Raw genomic sequence first — 22,887 nt, forward strand, 5'->3', positions numbered from 1 at the left:
CATTGAAATTGGTGTTATATTTTAAAAGTTATTTACATTTTAAAGTTTAAATCTATCTCCTAGGGAGGGGGAGGGAGGGACGGGGTGGAGGGAGCGGGAGGATATGGGGGGTTGAGGGGGATGAAGTGGGGGGAGGGGAAGGAGGGGAGATGGAGGGGGATGGGGGAGGGTGGGGGAGAAGGGAGGGGGAGGGGAGAGGGAGGGGGGAGGGGGAGTAGAAGGTGCTTCACCAATGCAGGAGGTTTGGGCCCAATGGGTCCACTTGGTCTAGTTTGTTCTATATCTCTCTATATCACCATCTATATCTCTCATTTCCCTTTCCCCTGACTCTCAGTCTGAAGAAGGGTCTCATATGGCTGTATGGTAATTTGCATATCACTGTACCTTAATTGGTACACGTGACAATAAAAGACTTTTGAAACCTTTGACCTGAAACATCGCCTATTCCTTCTCTTCAGAGATGCTACCTGACCCACTGAGTTACTCCAGCTTTTTGTGTCTATCTTCAAAAAATGTGAGATCCCAGTATAATCCCCATTGACCAATTGAACAAATACTTTGGTTCTGTCTTCACTAAGGAAGACATAAACCGTCTGCCGGAAATAGCGGGAGACCGGGGGTCTAAAGAGATGGAGGAACTGAGGGAAATCCAGGTTAGTCGGGAAGTGGTGTTAGGTAAATTAAATGGATTAAAGGCAGATAAATCCCCAGGGCCAGATAGGCTGCATCCCAGAGTGCTTAAGGAAGTAGCCTCAGAAATAGTGGATGCATTAGTGATAATTTTTCAAAACTCTTTAGATTCTGGAGTAGTTCCTGAGGACTGGAGGGTAGCTAATGTAATCCCACTTTTTAAAAAGGGAGGGAGAGAGAATTATAGACCAGTTAGCCTAACATTGGTAGTGGGGAAAATGCTAGAGTCAGTTATTAAAGATGTGATAGCATCACATTTGGAAAGTGGTGAAATCATCGGACAAAGTCAGCATGGATTTACCAAAGGCAAATCATGTCTGACGAATCTTATATAATTTTTCGAGGATGTAACTAGTAGAGTGGATAAGGGAGAACCAGTCGATGTGTTATATCTGGACTTTCAGAAGGCCTTCGACAAGGTCCCACATAGGAGATTGGTGTACAAACTTAAAGCACACGGTATTGAGGGTTCAGTGTTGAGGTGGATAGAAAATTGGTTGGCGGACAGGAAGCAAAGAGTAGGAATAAACGGGTCCTTTTCGGAATGGCAGGCAGTGACTAGTGGGGTACCGCAAGGCTCAGTGCTGGGACCCCAGTTATTTACAGTGTATATTAATGATTTGGACGAGGGAATTGAATGCAACATCTCTAAGTTTGCGGATGACACGAAGCTGGGTGGCAGTGTTAGCTGCGAGGAGGATGCTAGGAGGCTGCAGAGTGACTTGGATAGATTAGGTGAGTGGGCAAATGCATGGCAGATGCAATATAATGTGGATAAATGTGAGGTTATCCACTTTGGCGGCAAGAACAGGAAAGCAGAGTATTACCTTAATGGTGACCGATTGGGAGAAGGGGAGATGCAACGTGACCTGGGTGTCATGGTGCACCAGTCATTGAAAGCAAGCATGCAGGTGCAGCAGGCAGTGAAGAAAGCGAATGGTATGTTGGCATTCATAGCAAGAGGATTTGAGTTTAGGAGCAGGGAGGTTCTGCTGCAGTTGTACAGGGCCTTGGTGAGACCGCACCTGGAGTATTGTGTGCAGTTTTGGTCTCCTAACCTGAGGAAAGACGTTCTTGCCTTAGAGGGAGTACAGAGAAGGTTCACTAGATTGATCCGTGGGATGGCGGGACTTACATATGAGGAAAGACTAGATAGACTGGGCTTGTACTCGCTGCAATTTAGAAGACTGAGGGGGGATCTTATAGAAACATATAAAATTCTTAAGGGGTTGGAGAGGCTAGATGCGGGAAGATTGTTCCCGATGTTGGGGGAGTCCAGAACCAGGGGTCACAGCTTAAGGATAAGGGGGAAGTCTTTTAGGACCGAGATGAGAAAACATTTCTTCACACAGAAGGTAGTTGAGGCCAGTTCATTGGCTATATTTAAGAGGGAGTTAGATGTGGCCCTTTTTGCTAAAGGGATCAGGGGGTATGGAGAGAAGGCAGGTACAGGCTACTGAGCTGAATGATCAGCCATGATCATATTGAATGGCGGTGCAGGCTCGAAGGGCCGAATGGCCTACTCCTGCACCTATTTTCTATGTTTCTATCTGGGTCATGACTGTTCTTCAGCGCAGAAAACTTGTCCTCTTTAACTGAGCTGGGTTTTATTGATCCTCCAGATTCTACTGACTATTAAAGTGTCCTCCAAGTTGCACACCTGATCACTTATTGTCACCTTCCGTGGGGCAATGAGTGATGGGCAGCAAATGTCATCCTTTCCCAACGTTATCGGAAAGTGAGTTTATTTCGAAAACAAAATCCTACGGTCCTGTTTTGACATTGGTTTTCTGTGTGTTCTACGAGCAACAACAACAAAAATCATCACCAAAGTGAGAAAGCAGCAGCAAAAGAATTGAGAATGAAGAGATTCTAACAAAACATCAATTGGGAATCATGCGGCATTGAAACAAGCATCCTTTATTCACAGTGCCATGAAAATATGTGGGAGTGAAGCGCTGATTAAACCTGCTGTCAGAGGTTCACACAACTTTTTTAAGTTGTTTCTTCTTAAGTCTCCATTTAAGAAAAATAAGATCCACATACACAATTCGCCCGAGAATGGCAGAGGCACAGAGAAGACCTCCATGCATAGCTCCTGCTATCCCGTTGGAAAAGACATCCTGACCTGCAAGGGAATGCATCGAGATACTGTAAGTGTATAAGAAAATAACTGCAGATGCTGGTACAAATCGATTTATTCACAAAATGCTGGAGTAACTCAGCAGGTCAGGCAGCATCTCGGGAGAGAAGGAATGGGTGACGTTTCGGGTCGAGACCCTTCTTCAGACTGATGTCAGGGGGGTGGGACAAAGGAAGGATATAGGTGGAGACAGGAAGATAGAGGGAGATCTGGGAAGGAGGAGGGAAAGGGAGGGACAAAGGAACTATCTAAAGTTGGAGAAGTCGATGTTCATACCACTGGGCTGCAAACCGCCCAGGCGAAATATGAGATACTGTAAGTGGATGGATTGCAGTTTGGAATTTAGAGAGACACAGCATGGAAACAGACCCTTCTGCCCACAGGCACCACACTGCCCATCGGCCACCCGTACACACCACTTCTATGTTATCCCACTTTCTCATCTATTCACCCCGCTATAGGTGCACTTTCAAGAGGCCAACTCGTATACCAATCGGAGACTCGGTGATCATTTCGCTGAACACTTTCTCTAGGTCTGCCGAGGTCTATGGCATCTCCCGGATGCCAACCATTTCAACTCTCCTTCCCATTCCCATACTGACCTTTCTGTCCTGGGCCTCCTCCGTGGCCAGAGTGAGGTCACTGGCAATTTGGAGGAACAGCACCTCATATTTCACTTGAGCAGCTTACACCCAAGCAGTATGAGCATTGAATTCTTTAATTTAAAGTAACTTCTACCTTCACTCCTCCCTTCAACCAGCCTGGTTGTTTAACCAGTTCTCCATATTGTTTCCCTCTTGAGATTACACTTTCCCTCGCCAACAATGGGCCTACCAAGCAAACCCCTGCCTGAGGCCATTTGTGGGCGACCCAGATTGGTCCTGGTCCTTTCATACCTCCAGCTCTTCACCAAGGGGATTCGAGAACCAGAGGACATAGGTTTAAGGTGAGATGGGGAAAATTTAACAGGAACCTGAGAGGCAACCTTTTCACACAGAGAGTGGTGTGTGTATGGAATGAGCTGCCAAAGGAGGTAGTTGAGGCAGGTACTATAACAACATTGGAACAACATTTGGACAAGTGCACAGATAGGAGAGGTTTAGAGTGCTTTGGGCCAAACGCATACATGTGGGACTAGTGTAGATGGGCATCTTGGTTGGCATGGGAAAGTTGGGCAGAAGGGCCTGTTTCTGTGCTGGATGCCTCTATGACTCCTGGAGGAAACTCACGGGGTCACACGGAGAACGGGAAACGTCTCGGAGACAGCACCCGAGCTCAGGATCGAACCTGGGTCTCTGGCACCGTGAAGCAGCAGCACTGCCACCTGTGCCACTGTGTTGCCCTCCAAAGGGAATCAAGGCCTGAAACACTGTTTGCCATGGGTTTTGGAGAGTGCATACGTTTTTTATAGAATGTGTAAAATCTTAAAACGGGTTGTAACCATGGAGATTGTGTGGAAGAGATTTGTCACGGCATTACCATTGTTTGCTAAATTTTTGTGAGGTTGAACACCAGGGGTCATCTGACTAGAGCCCAAATGGAAAAAAATAATTGGGAAATTCATTCCCCCTGACAATCTCCATGAAGTTAACACTTTTATGAAATTGAAACAGAAAACGTTGGGGATACTCGACATCTGAAGGCTCTCCTTTCACTTTTTGATTTGATGAAATTCGGGGGTTTTTTCAGCTGAGAATAAATTTTCCTGAAGAGGCTCAAAACATTTTTTTTGTCCCGGAGCTGAGACCATTAGTGAGCAATTTTTACTTTGCCTGTCTCTGCCTTGGATGCCCATGTCTTGCTTGTGTGGAACATAATGATCAAAAGGGAAATACAAGCAGAGAAATGGAAGGAGGCGCAGAAGGATTTCATCAGTCCTTGCTCTCAGGCAGATGCTGTGCACTGAGGTCTGAGACACAATTGGCCAACTTACCTTTTCTCATCGTGCAGCAACCATTCCTGAGGTACAGCACAAAAACTATACTGCACAAGCTGTGACGATCAAAGTTATCAAGGGAGGCAACCAAAGAACATGGTCACACCCAAAGATTACTAGAGGAACAAGATGGACCACTCTGGTGAAATCGCCTATACTGAAGTGTAGTACGCAAATGAGCGTACCATCTGCCATTTTAGTAAGCAAAACCTGCCATTCGCTATGCCTCTCGCAGTGTAATCAGTGTTTTGGGGGAACAGTATGTGTGATGATACCATTAAAATGCAGAATATATCTCATCTATCAATTCACAGATTTTTGTTATTTTTCTTTTAAAATGTTTCTGCAAGTTTCTGCCCACCAAAATGGCACCATGACATACTACGGTTTTTAGGGTCGAGTGGTCTATCTTGCTCCTCTAGTATCTTTGATCACACCTGATCTTCAGCCAGAAAACCAGTGGGTATAGGGTTAAGGTGAGAGAAATAATATGAACCCGAGAGGCAAGGTTTTCACACAGAAGGTGGTGGGTATATGGAACGAGCTGCCAGAGGAGGTAGTTGAGGCAGGTAAAATAACAACATTTAAAAGACACAAAATAGTGGAGTAACTCAACGGGTCAGGCAGCATCCCTGGAGAGTATGGATAGGTTACGTTTCGGGCTGAAGAAGGGTCCCGACTCGAAACGTCACCTATCCATGTTCTCTAGGGCTGCTGCCTGACCCGCTGAGTGACTCCAGTGTTTGGTGTCTTTCCTTGGTAAACCAGCATCTGCAGTTCCTTGTTACAGCATTGAAAAGACATTTGGACAGGGACATGCATAGGAACGGTTTAGAGGAACATGGCCCAAATGTGGGCAGGCGGATCGGCATGGAAGATTGGGCTGAAGGTTCTGTTTCAGTGCCGCGTGACTCCATGCCTTTAAACTATGTATTAATCAGGAAAGTGGATGGTGGCCCTGATCCAACAATGGGTTGAAGAATTGTGGTTTGGTTAGAGACAGTTCCAGGCACAGGAAGAATTGCAACATGCGGAGGAGAACCTGTAATTACATTCTTGCTGCTACATTGATACCTGATTCGCGTTCCTGCTTGGTTAGAATAGACTCAGTCGAATGCTTACCAGTGAGGTAAAGGTTCTTCACGGGGGTTTTGGCTCTGATGGAGGCGATGACTTCAGGAGTGAACCGCTGAAGGTCTTGCTCGATACCGTACATCTCCCCTCGAGGCGCAGCCAGGAGGTACTGATTACTGAGAGGAGTCGCAGCATTGATGTATTCAATCTAGGATTTTCACGCATACATATTAAACGATCATTTCTCATTGATTAATTGATGACTGCAGATAAACACAAAAAGCTGGAGTAACTCTGTGGGACAGGCAGCATCTCTGGAGAGAAGGAATTGATGACTGCATTGGCTTTCATTACCAGACAACCCAAGTATCTCTCTATATCACCGCCTATATCTCTCATTTCCCTCTCCTCTGATTCTCAGTCTGAAGAAGGGTCTCGACCCAAAACATCACCTGTTCCTTTTCTCCAGAGACGCTGTCTGACCCGTTGAGTTATTCTAGCTTTTTGTGTCTATCTTCGGTTTAAATCAGCATCTGGGGTTCCTTTCAACACACATCGTAAAATAATGTCAAATTTTGGCTTTCTTGTGCAGCACAGTGGTACGGCTGGTAAAGCAAAGTTCCACAGCTCCAGTGACCCAGGTTTAGTTTAGTTTAGTTCAGTTTATTGCCACGTATATCAAGGTACAGTGAAAAACATTTGTTGCATGCTAGCCAGTCAGCGGCAAGACTGTACATGATCGCAATCGAGCCATCCACTGATGGACAGAGACATGATAAAGGGAATAACATTTAGGGCTAGATAAAGTCCAGTAAGGTGTAATTAAAGATAGTCCAAGGGTTTCCAGTGAGGTAAATAATAGCTCAGGACCATTCTCGTCTAGTTGTTGATAGGGTGGTTCAGTTGCCTGATAACAGCTGGGAATAAACTGTCCCTGGTCTCTGGTGCTGATTGGGATGATTTTGCACGTTGTCCCCTTCACCACACAGGTGTACTCCCACATACCAAAGATAATTCACCACTTGTGTTCTTGTATGGAGGAAATCAGCCATCCTTACCTGATCTGGTCAACGTCTGGCCCCAGAGCCTCTGAGGTGATTGACTCTTGACAGCGCCCTGAATATTACCGCAAGACCTTTGCTTCAGCAGGCAACAAGGTCAGACCAGTAAAATACTGGCAACAAATAAATAAATAACTAGAAGAACCATGGGTTTAATGATACCTTATCCTTCAACTGTGGAAACAAATCTATGGCCCGGTCCAGTAGTCTCCTGGCAATGTCCATCTTCCACGCCTCATACTCCGCCCCTCTACTCTTTACTTTTTCATCTTTCCATTCCTCGAACCACTCGTAGCGAGCCATGGTCAGAATTGTCATACACGAATTTCCTGATAATCAGAAACGTTAGTTTGAGTTCAGTTTAGAAATGCAGTCTGAATCAGGCCTTCCGTCCCACCGAGCCCACACCAATTACCGAGCCCCCATTCACACTATTTCTGCTTTTACACTCACCCTCTACACACTAAAGGTAATGTACTGTGGTCAATTAACCTACATACCCGCATTTCTTTGGGATGTGGGAGGAAATTGGAGCACCCTGAGGAAACCCACATGATCACAGGGAGAGCATTCATACTCCACACAGACAGCAACCGAGGTCAGGATCGAACCCGGGTCTCTGGCGCTGTGAGACAGCAGTTCTACTACTGTGCCACCGTACAGCACATATAGCTGTATACTGTATCTCTGCGCCATGTAGCTTTATTCTCTAGTCCCACTGCTCCAGGTGGCTTGTAAATACCAAAGGTTTAATACGAAGGTATTTATTCATAAAATGCTGGAGTAACTCAGCAGGTCAAGCAGCATTTCAGGAGAGAAGGAATGGGTGACGTTTCGGGTCGAGACCCTTCTTCAGACTGAAGAAGGGTCTCAACCCGAAATGTCACCCATTCCTTCTCTCCTGAGATGCTGCTTGACCTGCTGAGTTACTCCAGCATTTTGTGAATAAATACCTTCGATTTGTACCAACATCTGCAGTTATTTTCTTACACAAAGATTGAATACGTATCACTAATGTCTGATGACATTTTTATCTCTGTATATTGCAGAAAAATTTGTGAAGCAAATCAAGGCTAATTTGAGGAGATATTAACTGTTCTCCTCAACACAGGCATTTGTAATCAGACACAGTAATAATATTCTCAATTGTAAAGTAAAGATCGACCAAAACATTTTTAATGCTTTTTGACAAATGCTTCCCTTTTCTTCACAGATTGCCTTTTAATAATTGGGTGCTGATAAATTAAGCTCCAAATTGCTTCATAATTCCATCAAGAATTTGCCTTTTGATTAACACTCTGGATAGTTAATGTGAGGAAGTTCCTTTTCCTTGAAAACGTGTCTCATGTAACATACACTCGCCTTTAGAACTTGGTCGAGTCAAAATATAAAGGGAAGGATGATAGCAAGACAAATAGTCCCATTGTACATTAAAAAAGATGTCTAATAATGTTAAAAAAAAATTAGTCACCATCGGTAATTATTATCAATCTGGTGGGGGGGAGAGGGGGTGTGGGGTGGGGGGGGGAGGGGGTGTGGGGTGGGGGGGAGGTTACTTTTGTAACTTTGTCGGCGCCAAAATGTGGCAACACGTGTACTGCCCAGATGAGGTCTGCTGTTTGATCTTACCAGGTTGTATGTAAAACAGAGCATTTCACTGCACCTAGGTGCATGTAACAATAAGTATCATTGAATCATTGAATTGAAATGTGTTGACATCTGCACCGATCTGCCAAAACATTATGACCACTGACAGGTGAAGTGAATAACATTGATTATCTTGTTACAATGGCACCTGTCAAGGGGTGGGATATATTAGGCAGCAAGTGAACAGTCAGTTCTTGAAGTTGATGCGTTGGATGCAGGAGAAATGGGCAGGAGTAAAGACCTGAGCGACTTTGACAAGGGCCAAATTGTTATGGCCAGACGACAGGGTCAGAGCATCTCTGAAATGGCAAGGCTTGTGGGGTGCTCCCGGTCAGCAGTGGTGAGTACCTACCGACAGTGGTCCGAGGAGCAACAAACCACAAACCAGCAACAGGGTGTTGGGCGCCCAAGGCTCATTGATGCTCGAGGGCAACGAAGGCTGTCCCATCTGGTCCGAACCGACAGAAGGTCTACTGTGGCACAAGTCACGGAAAATTTTAATGGTGGTCACTGGAGGAATGTGTCACAATACACAGTGCATCGCACCCTGCTGCGTATGGGGCTGCACACGGAGGACCAACAGTTTTTTAGGCAGGTGATCATAACGTTTTGGCTCATCAGGTCATAATGTTTTGGCTGATCGGTGTATGTACACCTTTATTTTATTACAAATGTTGTGGCTTCAGCACGGCACCTTTGTAATGGAATCGACAAATTAGCAGCCCCAGACATGTAAATATGGATATGACATAATTATAATGCAAGGGCACAAGTCTCGTGGATAAGGTTGGGAGTTGAATATCCAAGGAGAGTTGATATTCAGGAAGACCAGGATTAAAGGAAAAGGAAATAGGGGGAAAGTGCTTGCAATGGATGAAATCAGTGCAACGGTGAGCAAGGAAACAGACTTGGAAAATTAAAATGTACGACTAGGGCAGACCCAGAGCTTAGAAGCAGCCAGAGGCAGTAACCATTAGTGGGAAATGCCCATGGGGTTCCAAACATTGAATGGGAGTGCATCGAACAAAGATAATATTACGTACTATGGCAATCATGGGTGGACTGGGCAAAACAAAATTGGGAAAAATACCTGGAGTGTCGCTACAATGTTTTCATTTCACACCGGTCAATTGAGAAGCCAACTCGTCAGCAGACTATCTTAGATTGGATGCCGTGCAATGAGCAGGAGTTGTGTGCAATGAACAGGAATGATCCCGTTGTGTGAAGTCCTTCAGGGGAAGAGTGAACACTATACAATAGTTGCTCATTAGCAAAAAACACAAAGTGCCGAGGAACTCAGCGGGTCAGGCAGCATCTGTGGAGAGAAATGGACAGACGATGTTTCAGGTCGGGACCTTTCTTCAGACTGATGAATAGGTGGGGAGAAAGGGGTGCGGGGAAGTGGCGGGACACGTAAGAACATACAAGATTATTAAGGGATTGGACACGCTTGAGGCAGGAAACATGTTTCCAATGTTGGGGGAGTCCTGAATCAGGGGCCACAGTTTAAGAGTAAGGGGTAGGCCATTTAGAACAGAGATGAGGAAAAACATTTTCACTCAGAGAGTTGTAAATCTGTGGAATTCTCTGCCTCAGAAGGCAGTGGAGGCCAATTCTCTGAATGCATTCAAGAGAGAGTTAGATAGAGCTCTTAAAGATAACAGAGTCAAGGGGTATGGGGAGAGGGCAGGAACGGGGTACTGATTGAGAATGATCAGCCATGATCACATTGAATAGTGGTGCTGGCTCGAAGGGCAGAATGGCCTACTCCTGCACCTATTGTCTATTGTCTATTGTCTATTGACAGTCAGATGAGGGGAGATTAGGTTGACTGAGCTAAGATTCGTTAGATTGTTGAAGATTGTGAGGATATCTGATTGAAACGTGCACAGTTCTGACAGGGTTTGATGGTTCCCCTGCAAGGACAGGTCTAGGACCAGAGGCCACAGTCTCAAGTTAGGAGGTTAATCATGTGAAACCTGTGGAATTCTTGACAGCAGAAGGCAGTGGGCGCCAGGTCACTAAATTAGTTTAAGAAAGACATTGAGATGAAAGAATATCATGGAGTTAGAAGAGACTGTGGGAATATAGTGACTCAAGAAACTGCAGATGCTAGAATCTTGAGCTAAAATCTGAGTGCTGGAAGAATTCAACGGGTCAGGCAGTATCTGTGGAGGGAATTGACAGATGACGTTTCGTTCACTGCCCTTTGTCAGACTGCTCTAAGACTTGAGATTTTCGCCTGAAGAAGGGATCTGACCTGAAACGTAGTCTATCCATCCCCTCCATAGATGCTGCCTGACCCTCTGAGTTCCTCTGGCACTTTGTGTTTTGTTGTGGGGATGTGGTGTCGAGATAAAGGATAAGACATGAATGGTGGAACAGGCTCAAAGAGCCAAACAGCCTTCCCCGCTCTTATTTTTCAATGTTTGTCTCAATGGGACGAATATACACAGATTTATTACCTTTCGAAGAAAAGGCTGCTGAAATTTTAATTATGTAAATCCTGATTGAGAGTGATCAGCCATGATCGCATTGAATGGCGGTGCTGGCTCGAAGGGCTGAATGGCCTACTCCTGCACCTATTGTCTATTGTCTATTGTCTATTGTCTATAAATGCAGGCTTTGAGATCCTATAGTGAGTGGTAATCCTAATAACTCTGAATCTAAGGGGTGCTTTATATCAGCAGCAGGCTAAGAAATAATTAATGATCTGATTTGTTCCCTGGGTTTCTGGAAAAAAAATTCTGTGCCCTTCTTAATTTTCTTTTATTTATTCCTTTTTTTTTAGGATATGGATATTGCTGGCAAGGCTGGTATCGTCTATTCACGATTGTCCTAGAAAAGGTGGTGATGAATTGGCTTCTTCAAACTTTGAAACACTTTTGGGTGGCACGGTGGCGCAGTAGTAGAGTTGCTGCCTTACAGCACCAGAGACCCGGGTTCGATCCTGACTACGGGCGCTGTCTGTACGGAGTTTGTACGTTCTCCCCGTGACCTGCGCAGTTTTCTCCGAGATCTTCGGTTTCCTCCCGCACTCCAAAGACGAACAGGTTTGTAGATTAATTGGCTTGGTATAAATTGTAAATTGTCCCCAGTGTGTGTAGGGTAGTGTTAATGTGGGGAATCGCTGGTCGCTGCAGACACATTGGGCTGAAGGACCTGTTTCCACTCTGTATCTCTAAACTAAACTAAACTTTTGATGATGATGGACCCCTTACTATCACAGGGTGGGGTGTTCAAGATTTATTCTTGCAGCAATGAAGAACAACAATTTATTTCATGGTAGGAATGGTGTGCGATTTGGAGTTGTGTTTAGTTTATTGTCACGTGTACCATGAAAAACTTTTGTTGCGTGCTAACCAGTCAGCGGAAAGACTATATGTGATAACAATTGAGTCATCCACAGTATACAGATACAGGATGAAGGCAATATTGTGAATAACATTTAGTGCAAGATAAAGCCAGTAAAGTCCGATCAAAGATAGTCCGAGGGTCTCCAATGAGGTACATAGTGGTTCAGGACTGCTCTTGAATTATACAGCTGGGAACTGTCCCTGAATCTGGAGGCGAATCTGAATCTGGACAGCAAGTTTCTTGTTGTCAAGGTCATCTTTCTTTCAAGTGGCAATGGAAGGGTATTGTTTCCAGCACTTTCTTACATTTGTAAGGAACATGCATTTGTGGGATGAGCAGCAGAGCTGACTATATGGGTTGCGCCCATGAAAAATGTGCCAAATCGTCTCTGCCAATGTCAAACAGCTTATTCTGCTGTTGCTATTGACTCTTGTTTTGAGCTTCTGGTACCCCCAGGTGCTGACAATCAGGTGCCTGATTGGCACCTGATTGGCAGCATCTGTGAGCATGGGCCCTGCTACAGTGGTCAGTAGGTGTCTGCTCCAAGAATCGACATGCCACGTTTGACTGATCTGGATAGGGCCCGTGCGATAGGGCAACTTCAAGCTGGTGTTCCGCAAAACCAAGTTGCGGCATTATTTGGAGTGAGCCCTAGTACCATCTCCAAAGTGAAGGCCAAGTTCCATATAACGGGGGATGTCAGAGACAGGCCGCGAAGTGGGCGTCCCAAGAAGACGACACCCGAAGAAGACCGTTTCCTCACCCTGTCAGCACTTAGGAACCGTAGGCTGTCTTCTACAGATTTGCAGTCAAGGTTTGCAGGACGATATGGCTGACGGCTCTCTGCCCAGACAATTCGGAACAGACTGCAGGCAGCCAATCTCCGGTCTCATAGGGCTGCCAGGAGGCCTGCCATGACTGCCCTTCACCGTCAGGCCCGTTTGCGCTGGTGTCGGCTTCCTCACAATGTGAGGAAGTCCCTTTTCCTTGAAAACGTGTCTCATGTAACATACACTCGCCTTTAGAACTTGGTCGAGTCAAAATATAAAGGGAAGGATGATAGCAAGACAAATAGTCCCATTGTACATTTAAAAAGATGTCTAATAATGTTAAAAAAAAATTAGTCACCATTGGTAATTATTATCAATCTGGTGGGGAGGGGGTGTGGGGTGGGGGGGGGAGGGGGTGTGGGGTGGGGGGGGGAGGGGGTGTGGGGTGGGGGGGAGGTTACTTTTGTAACTTTGTCGGCGCCAAAATGTGGCAACACGTGTACTGCCCAGATGAGGTCTGCTGTTTGATCTTACCAGGTTGTATGTAAAACAGAGCATTTCACTGCACCTAGGTGCATGTAACAATAAGTATCATTGAATCATTGAATTGAAATGTGTTGACATCTGCACCGATCTGCCAAAACATTATGACCACTGACAGGTGAAGTGAATAACATTGATTATCTTGTTACAATGGCACCTGTCAAGGGGTGGGATATATTAGGCAGCAAGTGAACAGTCAGTTCTTGAAGTTGATGCGTTGGATGCAGGAGAAATGGGCAGGAGTAAAGACCTGAGCGACTTTGACAAGGGCCAAATTGTTATGGCCAGACGACAGGGTCTGAGCATCTCTGAAATGGCAAGGCTTGTGGGGTGCTCCCGGTCAGCAGTGGTGAGTACCTACCGACAGTGGTCCGAGGAGCAACAAACCACAAACCAGCAACAGGGTGTTGGGCGCCCAAGGCTCATTGATGCTCGAGGGCAACGAAGGCTGTCCCATCTGGTCCGAACCGACAGAAGGTCTACTGTGGCACAAGTCACGGAAAATTTTAATGGTGGTCACTGGAGGAATGTGTCACAATACACAGTGCATCGCACCCTGCTGCGTATGGGGCTGCACACGGAGGACCAACAGTTTTTTAGGCAGGTGATCATAACGTTTTGGCTCATCAGGTCATAATGTTTTGGCTGATCGGTGTATGTACACCTTTATTTTATTACAAATGTTGTGGCTTCAGCACGGCACCTTTGTAATGGAATCGACAAATTAGCAGCCCCAGACATGTAAATATGGATATGACATAATTATAATGCAAGGGCACAAGTCTCGTGGATAAGGTTGGGAGTTGAATATCCAAGGAGAGTTGATATTCAGGAAGACCAGGATTAAAGGAAAAGGAAATAGGGGGAAAGTGCTTGCAATGGATGAAATCAGTGCAACGGTGAGCAAGGAAACAGACTTGGAAAATTAAAATGTACGACCAGTGCAGACCCAGAGCTTAGAAGCAGCCAGAGGCAGTAACCATTAGTGGGAAATGCCCATGGGGTTCCAAATATTGAATGGGAGTGCATCGAACAAAGATAATATTATGTACTATGGCAATCATGGGTGGACTGGGCAAAACAAAATTGGGAAAAATACCTGGAGTGTCGCTACAATGTTTTCATTTCACACCGGTCAATTGAGAAGCCAACTCGTCAGCAGACTATCTTAGATTGGATGCCGTGCAATGAGCAGGAGTTGTGTGCAATGAACAGGAATGATCCCGTTGTGTGAAGTCCTTCAGGGGAAGAGTGAACACTATACAATAGTTGCTCATTAGCAAAAAACACAAAGTGCCGAGGAACTCAGCGGGTCAGGCAGCATCTGTGGAGAGAAATGGACAGACGATGTTTCAGGTCGGGACCTTTCTTCAGACTGATGAATAGGTGGGGAGAAAGGGGTGCGGGGAAGTGGCGGGACACGTAAGAACATACAAGATTATTAAGGGATTGGACACGCTTGAGGCAGGAAACATGTTTCCAATGTTGGGGGAGTCCTGAACCAGGGTCCACAGTTTAAGAGTAAGGGGTAGGCCATTTAGAACAGAGATGAGGAAAAACATTTTCACTCAGAGAGTTGTAAATCTGTGGAATTCTCTGCCTCAGAAGGCAGTGGAGGCCAATTCTCTGAATGCATTCAAGAGAGAGTTAGATAGAGCTCTTAAAGATAACAGAGTCAAGGGGTATGGGGAGAGGGCAGGAACGGGGTACTGATTGAGAATGATCAGCCATGATCACATTGAATAGTGGTGCTGGCTCGAAGGGCAGAATGGCCTACTCCTGCACCTATTGTCTATTGTCTATTGACAGTCAGATGAGGGGAGATTAGGTTGACTGAGCTAAGATTCGTTAGATTGTTGAAGATTGTGAGGATATCTGATTGAAACGTGCACAGTTCTGACAGGGTTTGATGGTTCCCCTGCAAGGACAGGTCTAGGACCAGAGGCCACAGTCTCAAGTTAGGAGGTTAATCATGTGAAACCTGTGGAATTCTTGACAGCAGAAGGCAGTGGGCGCCAGGTCACTAAATTAGTTTAAGAAGGACATTGAGATGAAAGAACATCAAGGAGTTAGAAGAGACTGTGGGAATATAGTGACTCAAGAAACTGCAGATGCTAGAATCTTGAGCTAAAATCTGAGTGCTGGAAGAACTCAACGGGTCAGGCAGTATCTGTGGAGGGAATTGACAGATGACGTTTCGTTCACTGCCCTTTGTCAGACTGGTCTAAGACTTGAGATTTTAGCCTGAAGAAGGGATCTGACCTGAAACGTAGTCTATCCATTCCCTCCATAGATGCTGCCTGACCCTCTGAGTTCCTCTGGCACTTTGTGTTTTGTTGTGGGGATGTGGTGTCGAGATAAAGGATAAGACATGAATGGTGGAACAGGCTCAAAGAGCCAAACAGCCTTCCCCGCTCTTATTACCAGATTTATTACCTTTCGAAGAAAAGGCTGCTGAAATTTTAATTATGTAAATCCTGATTGAGAGTGATCAGCCATGATCGCATTGAATGGCGGTGCTGGCTCGAAGGGCTGAATGGCCTACTCCTGCACCTATTGTCTATTGTCTATTGTCTATTGTCTATAAATGCAGGCTTTGAGATCCTATAGTGAGTGGTAATCCTAATAACTCTGAATCTAAGGGGTGATTTATATCAGCAGCAGGCTAAGAAATAATTAATGATCTGATTTGTTCCCTGGGTTTCTGGAAAAAAAATTCTGTGCCCTTCTTAATTTTCTTTTATTTATTCCTTTTTTTTTAGGATATGGATATTGCTGGCAAGGCTGGTATCGTCTATTCACGATTGTCCTAGAAAAGGTGGTGATGAATTGGCTTCTTCAAACTTTGAAACACTTTTGGGTGGCACGGTGGCGCAGTAGTAGAGTTGCTGCCATACAGCACCAGAGACCCGGGTTCGATCCTGACTACGGGCGCTGTCTGTACGGAGTTTGAACGTACTCCCCGTGACCTGCGCAGTTTTCTCCGAGATCTTCGGTTTCCTCCCGCACTCCAAAGACGTACAGGTTTGTAGATTAATTGGCTTGGTATAAATTGTAAATTGTCCCCAGTGTGTGTAGGGTAGTGTTAATGTGGGGAATCGCTGGTCGCTGCAGACACATTGGGCTGAAGGGCCTGTTTCCACTCTGTATCTCTAAACTAAACTAAACTTTTGATGATGATGGACCCCTTACTATCACAGGGTGGGGTGTTCAAGATTTATTCTTGCAGCAATGAAGAACAACAATTTATTTCATGGTAGGAATGGTGTGCGATTTGGAGTTGTGTTTAGTTTATTGTCACGTGTACCATGAAAAACTTTTGTTGCGTGCTAACCAGTCAGCGGAAAGACTATATGTGATAACAATTGAGTCATCCACAGTATACAGATACAGGATGAAGGCAATATTGTGAATAACATTTAGTGCAAGATAAAGCCAGTAAAGTCCGATCAAAGATAGTCCGAGGGTCTCCAATGAGGTACATAGTGGTTCAGGACTGCTCTTGAATTATACAGCTGGGAACTGTCCCTGAATCTGGAGGCGAATCTGAATCTGGACAGCAAGTTTCTTGTTGTCAAGGTCATCTTTCTTTCAAGTGGCAATGGAAGGGTATTGTTTCCAGCACTTTCTTACATTTGTAAGGAACATGCATTTGTGGGATGAGCAGCAGAGCTGACTATATGGGTTGCGCCCATGAAAAATGTGCCAAATCGTCTCTGCCAATGTCAAACAGCTTATTCTGCTGTTGCTATTGACTCTTGTTTTGAGCTTCTGGTACCCCCAGGTGCTGACAATCAGGTGCCTGATTGGCACCTGATTGGCAGCATCTGTGAGCATGGGCCCTGCTACAGTGGTCAGTAGGTGTCTGCTCCAAGAATCGACATGCCACGTTTGACTGATCTGGATAGGGCCCGTGCGATAGGGCAACTTCAAGCTGGTGTTCCGCAAAACCAAGTTGCGGCATTATTTGGAGTGAGCCCTAGTACCATCTCCAAAGTGAAGGCCAAGTTCCATATAACGGGGGATGTCAGAGACAGGCCGCGAAGTGGGCGTCCCAAGAAGACGACACCCGAAGAAGACCGTTTCCTCACCCTGTCAGCACTTAGGAACCGTAGGCTGTCTTCTACAGATTTGCAGTCAAGGTTTGCAGGACGATATGGCCGACGGCTCTCTGCCCAGACAATTCGGAACAGACTGCAGGCAGCCAATCTCCGGTCTCATAGGGCTGCCAGGAGGCCTGCCATGACTGCCCTTCACCGTCAGGCCCGTTTGCGCTGGTGTCGGCTTCCTCATAATGTGAGGAAGTCCCTTTTCCTTGAAAACGTGTCTCATGTAACATACACTCGCCTTTAGAACTTGGTCGAGTCAAAATATAAAGGGAAGGATGATAGCAAGACAAATAGTCCCATTGTACATTAAAAAAGATGTCTAATAATGTTAAAAAAAAATTAGTCACCATTGGTAATTATTATCAATCTAGTGGGGGGGGGGGGGGGGAGGGGGTGTGGGGTGGGGGGGGGGAGGGGGTGTGGGGTGGGGGGGAGGTTACTTTTGTAACTTTGTCGGCGCCAAAATGTGGCAACACGTGTACTGCCCAGATGAGGTCTGCTGTTTGATCTTACCAGGTTGTATGTAAAACAGACCATTTCACTGCACCTAGGTGCATGTAACAATAAGTATCATTGAATCATTGAATTGAAATGTGTTGACATCTGCACCGATCTGCCAAAACATTATGACCACTGACAGGTGAAGTGAATAACATTGATTATCTTGTTACAATGGCACCTGTCAAGGGGTGGGATATATTAGGCAGCAAGTGAACAGTCAGTTCTTGAAGTTGATGCGTTGGATGCAGGAGAAATGGGCAGGAGTAAAGACCTGAGCGACTTTGACAAGGGCCAAATTGTTATGGCCAGACGACAGGGTCAGAGCATCTCTGAAATGGCAAGGCTTGTGGGGTGCTCCCGGTCAGCAGTGGTGAGTACCGACCGACAGTGGTCCGAGGAGCAACAAACCACAAACCAGCAACAGGGTGTTGGGCGCCCAAGGCTCATTGATGCTCGAGGGCAACGAAGGCTGTCCCATCTGGTCCGAACCGACAGAAGGTCTACTGTGGCACAAGTCACGGAAAATTTGAATGGTGGTCACTGGAGGAATGTGTCACAATACATAGTGCATCGCACCCTGCTGCGTATGGGGCTGCACACGGAGGACCAACAGTTTTTTAGGCAGGTGATCATAACGTTTTGGCTCATCAGGTCATAATGTTTTGGCTGATCGGTGTATGTACGCCTTTATTTTATTACAAATGTTGTGGCTTCAACACGGCACCTTTGTAATGGAATCGACAAATTAGCAGCCCCAGACATGTAAATATGGATATGACATAATTATAATGCAAGGGCACAAGTCTCGTGGATAAGGTTGGGAGTTGAATATCCAAGGAGAGTTGATATTCAGGAAGACCAGGATTAAAGGAAAAGGAAATAGGGGGAACGTGCTTGCAATGGATGAAATCAGTGCAACGGTGAGCAAGGAAACAGACTTGGAAAATTAAAATGTACGACTAGGGCAGACCCAGAGCTTAGAAGCAGCCAGAGGCAGTAACCATTAGTGGGAAATGCCCATGGGGTTCCAAACATTGAATGGGAGTGCATCGAACAAAGATAATATTACGTACTATGGCAATCATGGGTGGACTGGGCAAAACAAAATTGGGAAAAATACCTGGAGTGTCGCTACAATGTTTTCATTTCACACCGGTCAATTGAGAAGCCAACTCGTCAGCAGACTATCTTAGATTGGATGCCGTGCAATGAGCAGGAGTTGTGTGCAATGAACAGGAATGATCCCGTTGTGTGAAGTCCTTCAGGGGAAGAGTGAACACAATACAATAGTTGCTCATTAGCAAAAAACACAAAGTGCCGAGGAACTCAGCCGGTCAGGCAGCATCTGTGGAGAGAAATGGACAGACGATGTTTCAGGTCGGGACCTTTCTTCAGACTGATGAATAGGTGGGGAGAAAGGGGTGCGGGGAAGTGGCGGGACACGTAAGAACATATAAGATTATTAAGGGACTGGACACGCTTGAGGCAGGAAACATGTTTCCAATGTTGGGGGAGTCCTGAACCAGGGGCCACAGTTTAAGAGTAAGGGGTAGGCCATTTAGAACAGAGATGAGGAAAAACTTTTTCACTCAGAGAGTTGTAAATCTGTGGAATTCTCTGCCTCAGAAGGCAGTGGAGGCCAATTCTCTGAATGCATTCAAGAGAGAGTTAGATAGAGCTCTTAAAGATAACAGAGTCAAGGGGTATGGGGAGAGGGCAGGAACGGGGTACTGATTGAGAATGATCAGCCATGATCACATTGAATAGTGGTGCTGGCTCGAAGGGCAGAATGGCCTACTCCTGCACCTATTGTCTATTGTCTATTGTCTATTGACAGTCAGATGAGGGGAGATTAGGTTGACTGAGCTAAGATTCGTTAGATTGTTGAAGATTGTGAGGATATCTGATTGAAACGTGCACAGTTCTGACAGGGTTTGATGGTTCCCCTGCAAGGACAGGTCTAGGACCAGAGGCCACAGTCTCAAGTTAGGAGGTTAATCATGTGAAACCTGTGGAATTCTTGACAGCAGAAGGCAGTGGGCGCCAGGTCACTAAATTAGTTTAAGAAAGACATTGAGATGAAAGAATATCATGGAGTTAGAAGAGACTGTGGGAATATAGTGACTCAAGAAACTGCAGATGCTAGAATCTTGAGCTAAAATCTGAGTGCTGGAAGAATTCAACGGGTCAGGCAGTATCTGTGGAGGGAATTGACAGATGACGTTTCGTTCACTGCCCTTTGTCAGACTGCTCTAAGACTTGAGATTTTCGCCTGAAGAAGGGATCTGACCTGAAACGTAGTCTATCCATCCCCTCCATAGATGCTGCCTGACCCTCTGAGTTCCTCTGGCACTTTGTGTTTTGTTGTGGGGATGTGGTGTCGAGATAAAGGATAAGACATGAATGGTGGAACAGGCTCAAAGAGCCAAACAGCCTTCCCCGCTCTTATTTTTCAATGTTTGTCTCAATGGGACGAATATACACAGATTTATTACCTTTCGAAGAAAAGGCTGCTGAAATTTTAATTATGTAAATCCTGATTGAGAGTGATCAGCCATGATCGCATTGAATGGCGGTGCTGGCTCGAAGGGCTGAATGGCCTACTCCTGCACCTATTGTCTATTGTCTATTGTCTATTGTCTATAAATGCAGGCTTTGAGATCCTATAGTGAGTGGTAATCCTAATAACTCTGAATCTAAGGGGTGCTTTATATCAGCAGCAGGCTAAGAAATAATTAATGATCTGATTTGTTCCCTGGGTTTCTGGAAAAAAAATTCTGTGCCCTTCTTAATTTTCTTTTATTTATTCCTTTTTTTTTAGGATATGGATATTGCTGGCAAGGCTGGTATCGTCTATTCACGATTGTCCTAGAAAAGGTGGTGATGAATTGGCTTCTTCAAACTTTGAAACACTTTTGGGTGGCACGGTGGCGCAGTAGTAGAGTTGCTGCCTTACAGCACCAGAGACCCGGGTTCGATCCTGACTACGGGCGCTGTCTGTACGGAGTTTGTACGTTCTCCCCGTGACCTGCGCAGTTTTCTCCGAGATCTTCGGTTTCCTCCCGCACTCCAAAGACGTACAGGTTTGTAGATTAATTGGCTTGGTATAAATTGTAAATTGTCCCCAGTGTGTGTAGGGTAGTGTTAATGTGGGGAATCGCTGGTCGCTGCAGACACATTGGGCTGAAGGACCTGTTTCCACTCTGTATCTCTAAACTAAACTAAACTTTTGATGATGATGGACCCCTTACTATCACAGGGTGGGGTGTTCAAGATTTATTCTTGCAGCAATGAAGAACAACAATTTATTTCATGGTAGGAATGGTGTGCGATTTGGAGTTGTGTTTAGTTTATTGTCACGTGTACCATGAAAAACTTTTGTTGCGTGCTAACCAGTCAGCGGAAAGACTATATGTGATAACAATTGAGTCATCCACAGTATACAGATACAGGATGAAGGCAATATTGTGAATAACATTTAGTGCAAGATAAAGCCAGTAAAGTCCGATCAAAGATAGTCCGAGGGTCTCCAATGAGGTACATAGTGATTCAGGACTGCTCTTGAATTATACAGCTGGGAACTGTCCCTGAATCTGGAGGTGAATCTGAATCTGGACAGCAAGTTTCTTGTTGTCAAGGTCATCTTTCTTTCAAGTGGCAATGGAAGGGTATTGTTTCCAGCACTTTCTTACATTTGTAAGGAACATGCATTTGTGGGATGAGCAGCAGAGCTGAGTATATGGGTTGCGCCCATGAAAAATTTGCCAAATCGTCTCTGCCAATGTCAAACAGCTTATTCTGCTGTTGCTATTGACTCTTGTTTTGAGCTTCTGGTACCCCCAGGTGCTGACAATCAGGTGCCTGATTGGCACCTGATTGGCAGCATCTGTGAGCATGGGCCCTGCTACAGTGGTCAGTAGGTGTCTGCTCCAAGAATCGACATGCCACGTTTGACTGATCTGGATAGGGCCCGTGCGATAGGGCAACTTCAAGCTGGTGTTCCGCAAAACCAAGTTGCGGCATTATTTGGAGTGAGCCCTAGTACCATCTCCAAAGTGAAGGCCAAGTTCCATATAACGGGGGATGTCAGAGACAGGCCGCGAAGTGGGCGTCCCAAGAAGACGACACCCGAAGAAGACCGTTTCCTCACCCTGTCAGCACTTAGGAACCGTAGGCTGTCTTCTACAGATTTGCAGTCAAGGTTTGCAGGACGATATGGCTGACGGCTCTCTGCCCAGACAATTCGGAACAGACTGCAGGCAGCCAATCTCCGGTCTCATAGGGCTGCCAGGAGGCCTGCCATGACTGCCCTTCACCGTCAGGCCCGTTTGCGCTGGTGTCGGCTTCCTCACAATGTGAGGAAGTCCCTTTTCCTTGAAAACGTGTCTCATGTAACATACACTCGCCTTTAGAACTTGGTCGAGTCAAAATATAAAGGGAAGGATGATAGCAAGACAAATAGTCCCATTGTACATTTAAAAAGATGTCTAATAATGTTAAAAAAAAATTAGTCACCATTGGTAATTATTATCAATCTGGTGGGGGGGGGGGGAGGGGGTGTGGGGTGGGGGGGGGGAGGGGGTGTGGGGTGGGGGGGAGGTTACTTTTGTAACTTTGTCGGCGCCAAAATGTGGCAACACGTGTACTGCCCAGATGAGGTCTGCTGTTTGATCTTACCAGGTTGTATGTAAAACAGACCATTTCACTGCACCTAGGTGCATGTAACAATAAGTATCATTGAATCATTGAATTGAAATGTGTTGACATCTGCACCGATCTGCCAAAACATTATGACCACTGACAGGTGAAGTGAATAACATTGATTATCTTGTTACAATGGCACCTGTCAAGGGGTGGGATATATTAGGCAGCAAGTGAACAGTCAGTTCTTGAAGTTGATGCGTTGGATGCAGGAGAAATGGGCAGGAGTAAAGACCTGAGCGACTTTGACAAGGGCCAAATTGTTATGGCCAGACGACAGGGTCAGAGCATCTCTGAAATGGCAAGGCTTGTGGGGTGCTCCCGGTCAGCAGTGGTGAGTACCTACCGACAGTGG

The 22,887-nt window shown here is 45.7% G+C and overlaps 1 protein-coding gene across 1 annotated transcript in view; it reads right to left on the bottom strand.

The window, feature by feature from the left end:
- Positions 1–2,672: 2,672 nt before the first annotated feature.
- Positions 2,673–22,887, bottom strand: part of LOC144607565 (all-trans-retinol 13,14-reductase-like) — a 61,755-nt gene continuing 41,540 nt past the window's right edge. The window contains exons 10-12 of the mRNA XM_078424461.1: positions 7,067–7,233; positions 5,892–6,051; positions 2,673–2,818 (exon numbers count right to left, since the gene is read on the bottom strand). Of these exons, the coding sequence (XP_078280587.1) occupies positions 2,673–2,818; positions 5,892–6,051; positions 7,067–7,233 (473 nt within the window). The remainder of the gene's footprint in view (positions 2,819–5,891; positions 6,052–7,066; positions 7,234–22,887) is intronic.

The sequence above is a fragment of the Rhinoraja longicauda genome, chromosome 29 (genome assembly GCF_053455715.1).
Source record: "Rhinoraja longicauda isolate Sanriku21f chromosome 29, sRhiLon1.1, whole genome shotgun sequence".
Taxonomy (NCBI): Eukaryota; Metazoa; Chordata; class Chondrichthyes; order Rajiformes; family Arhynchobatidae; genus Rhinoraja; species Rhinoraja longicauda.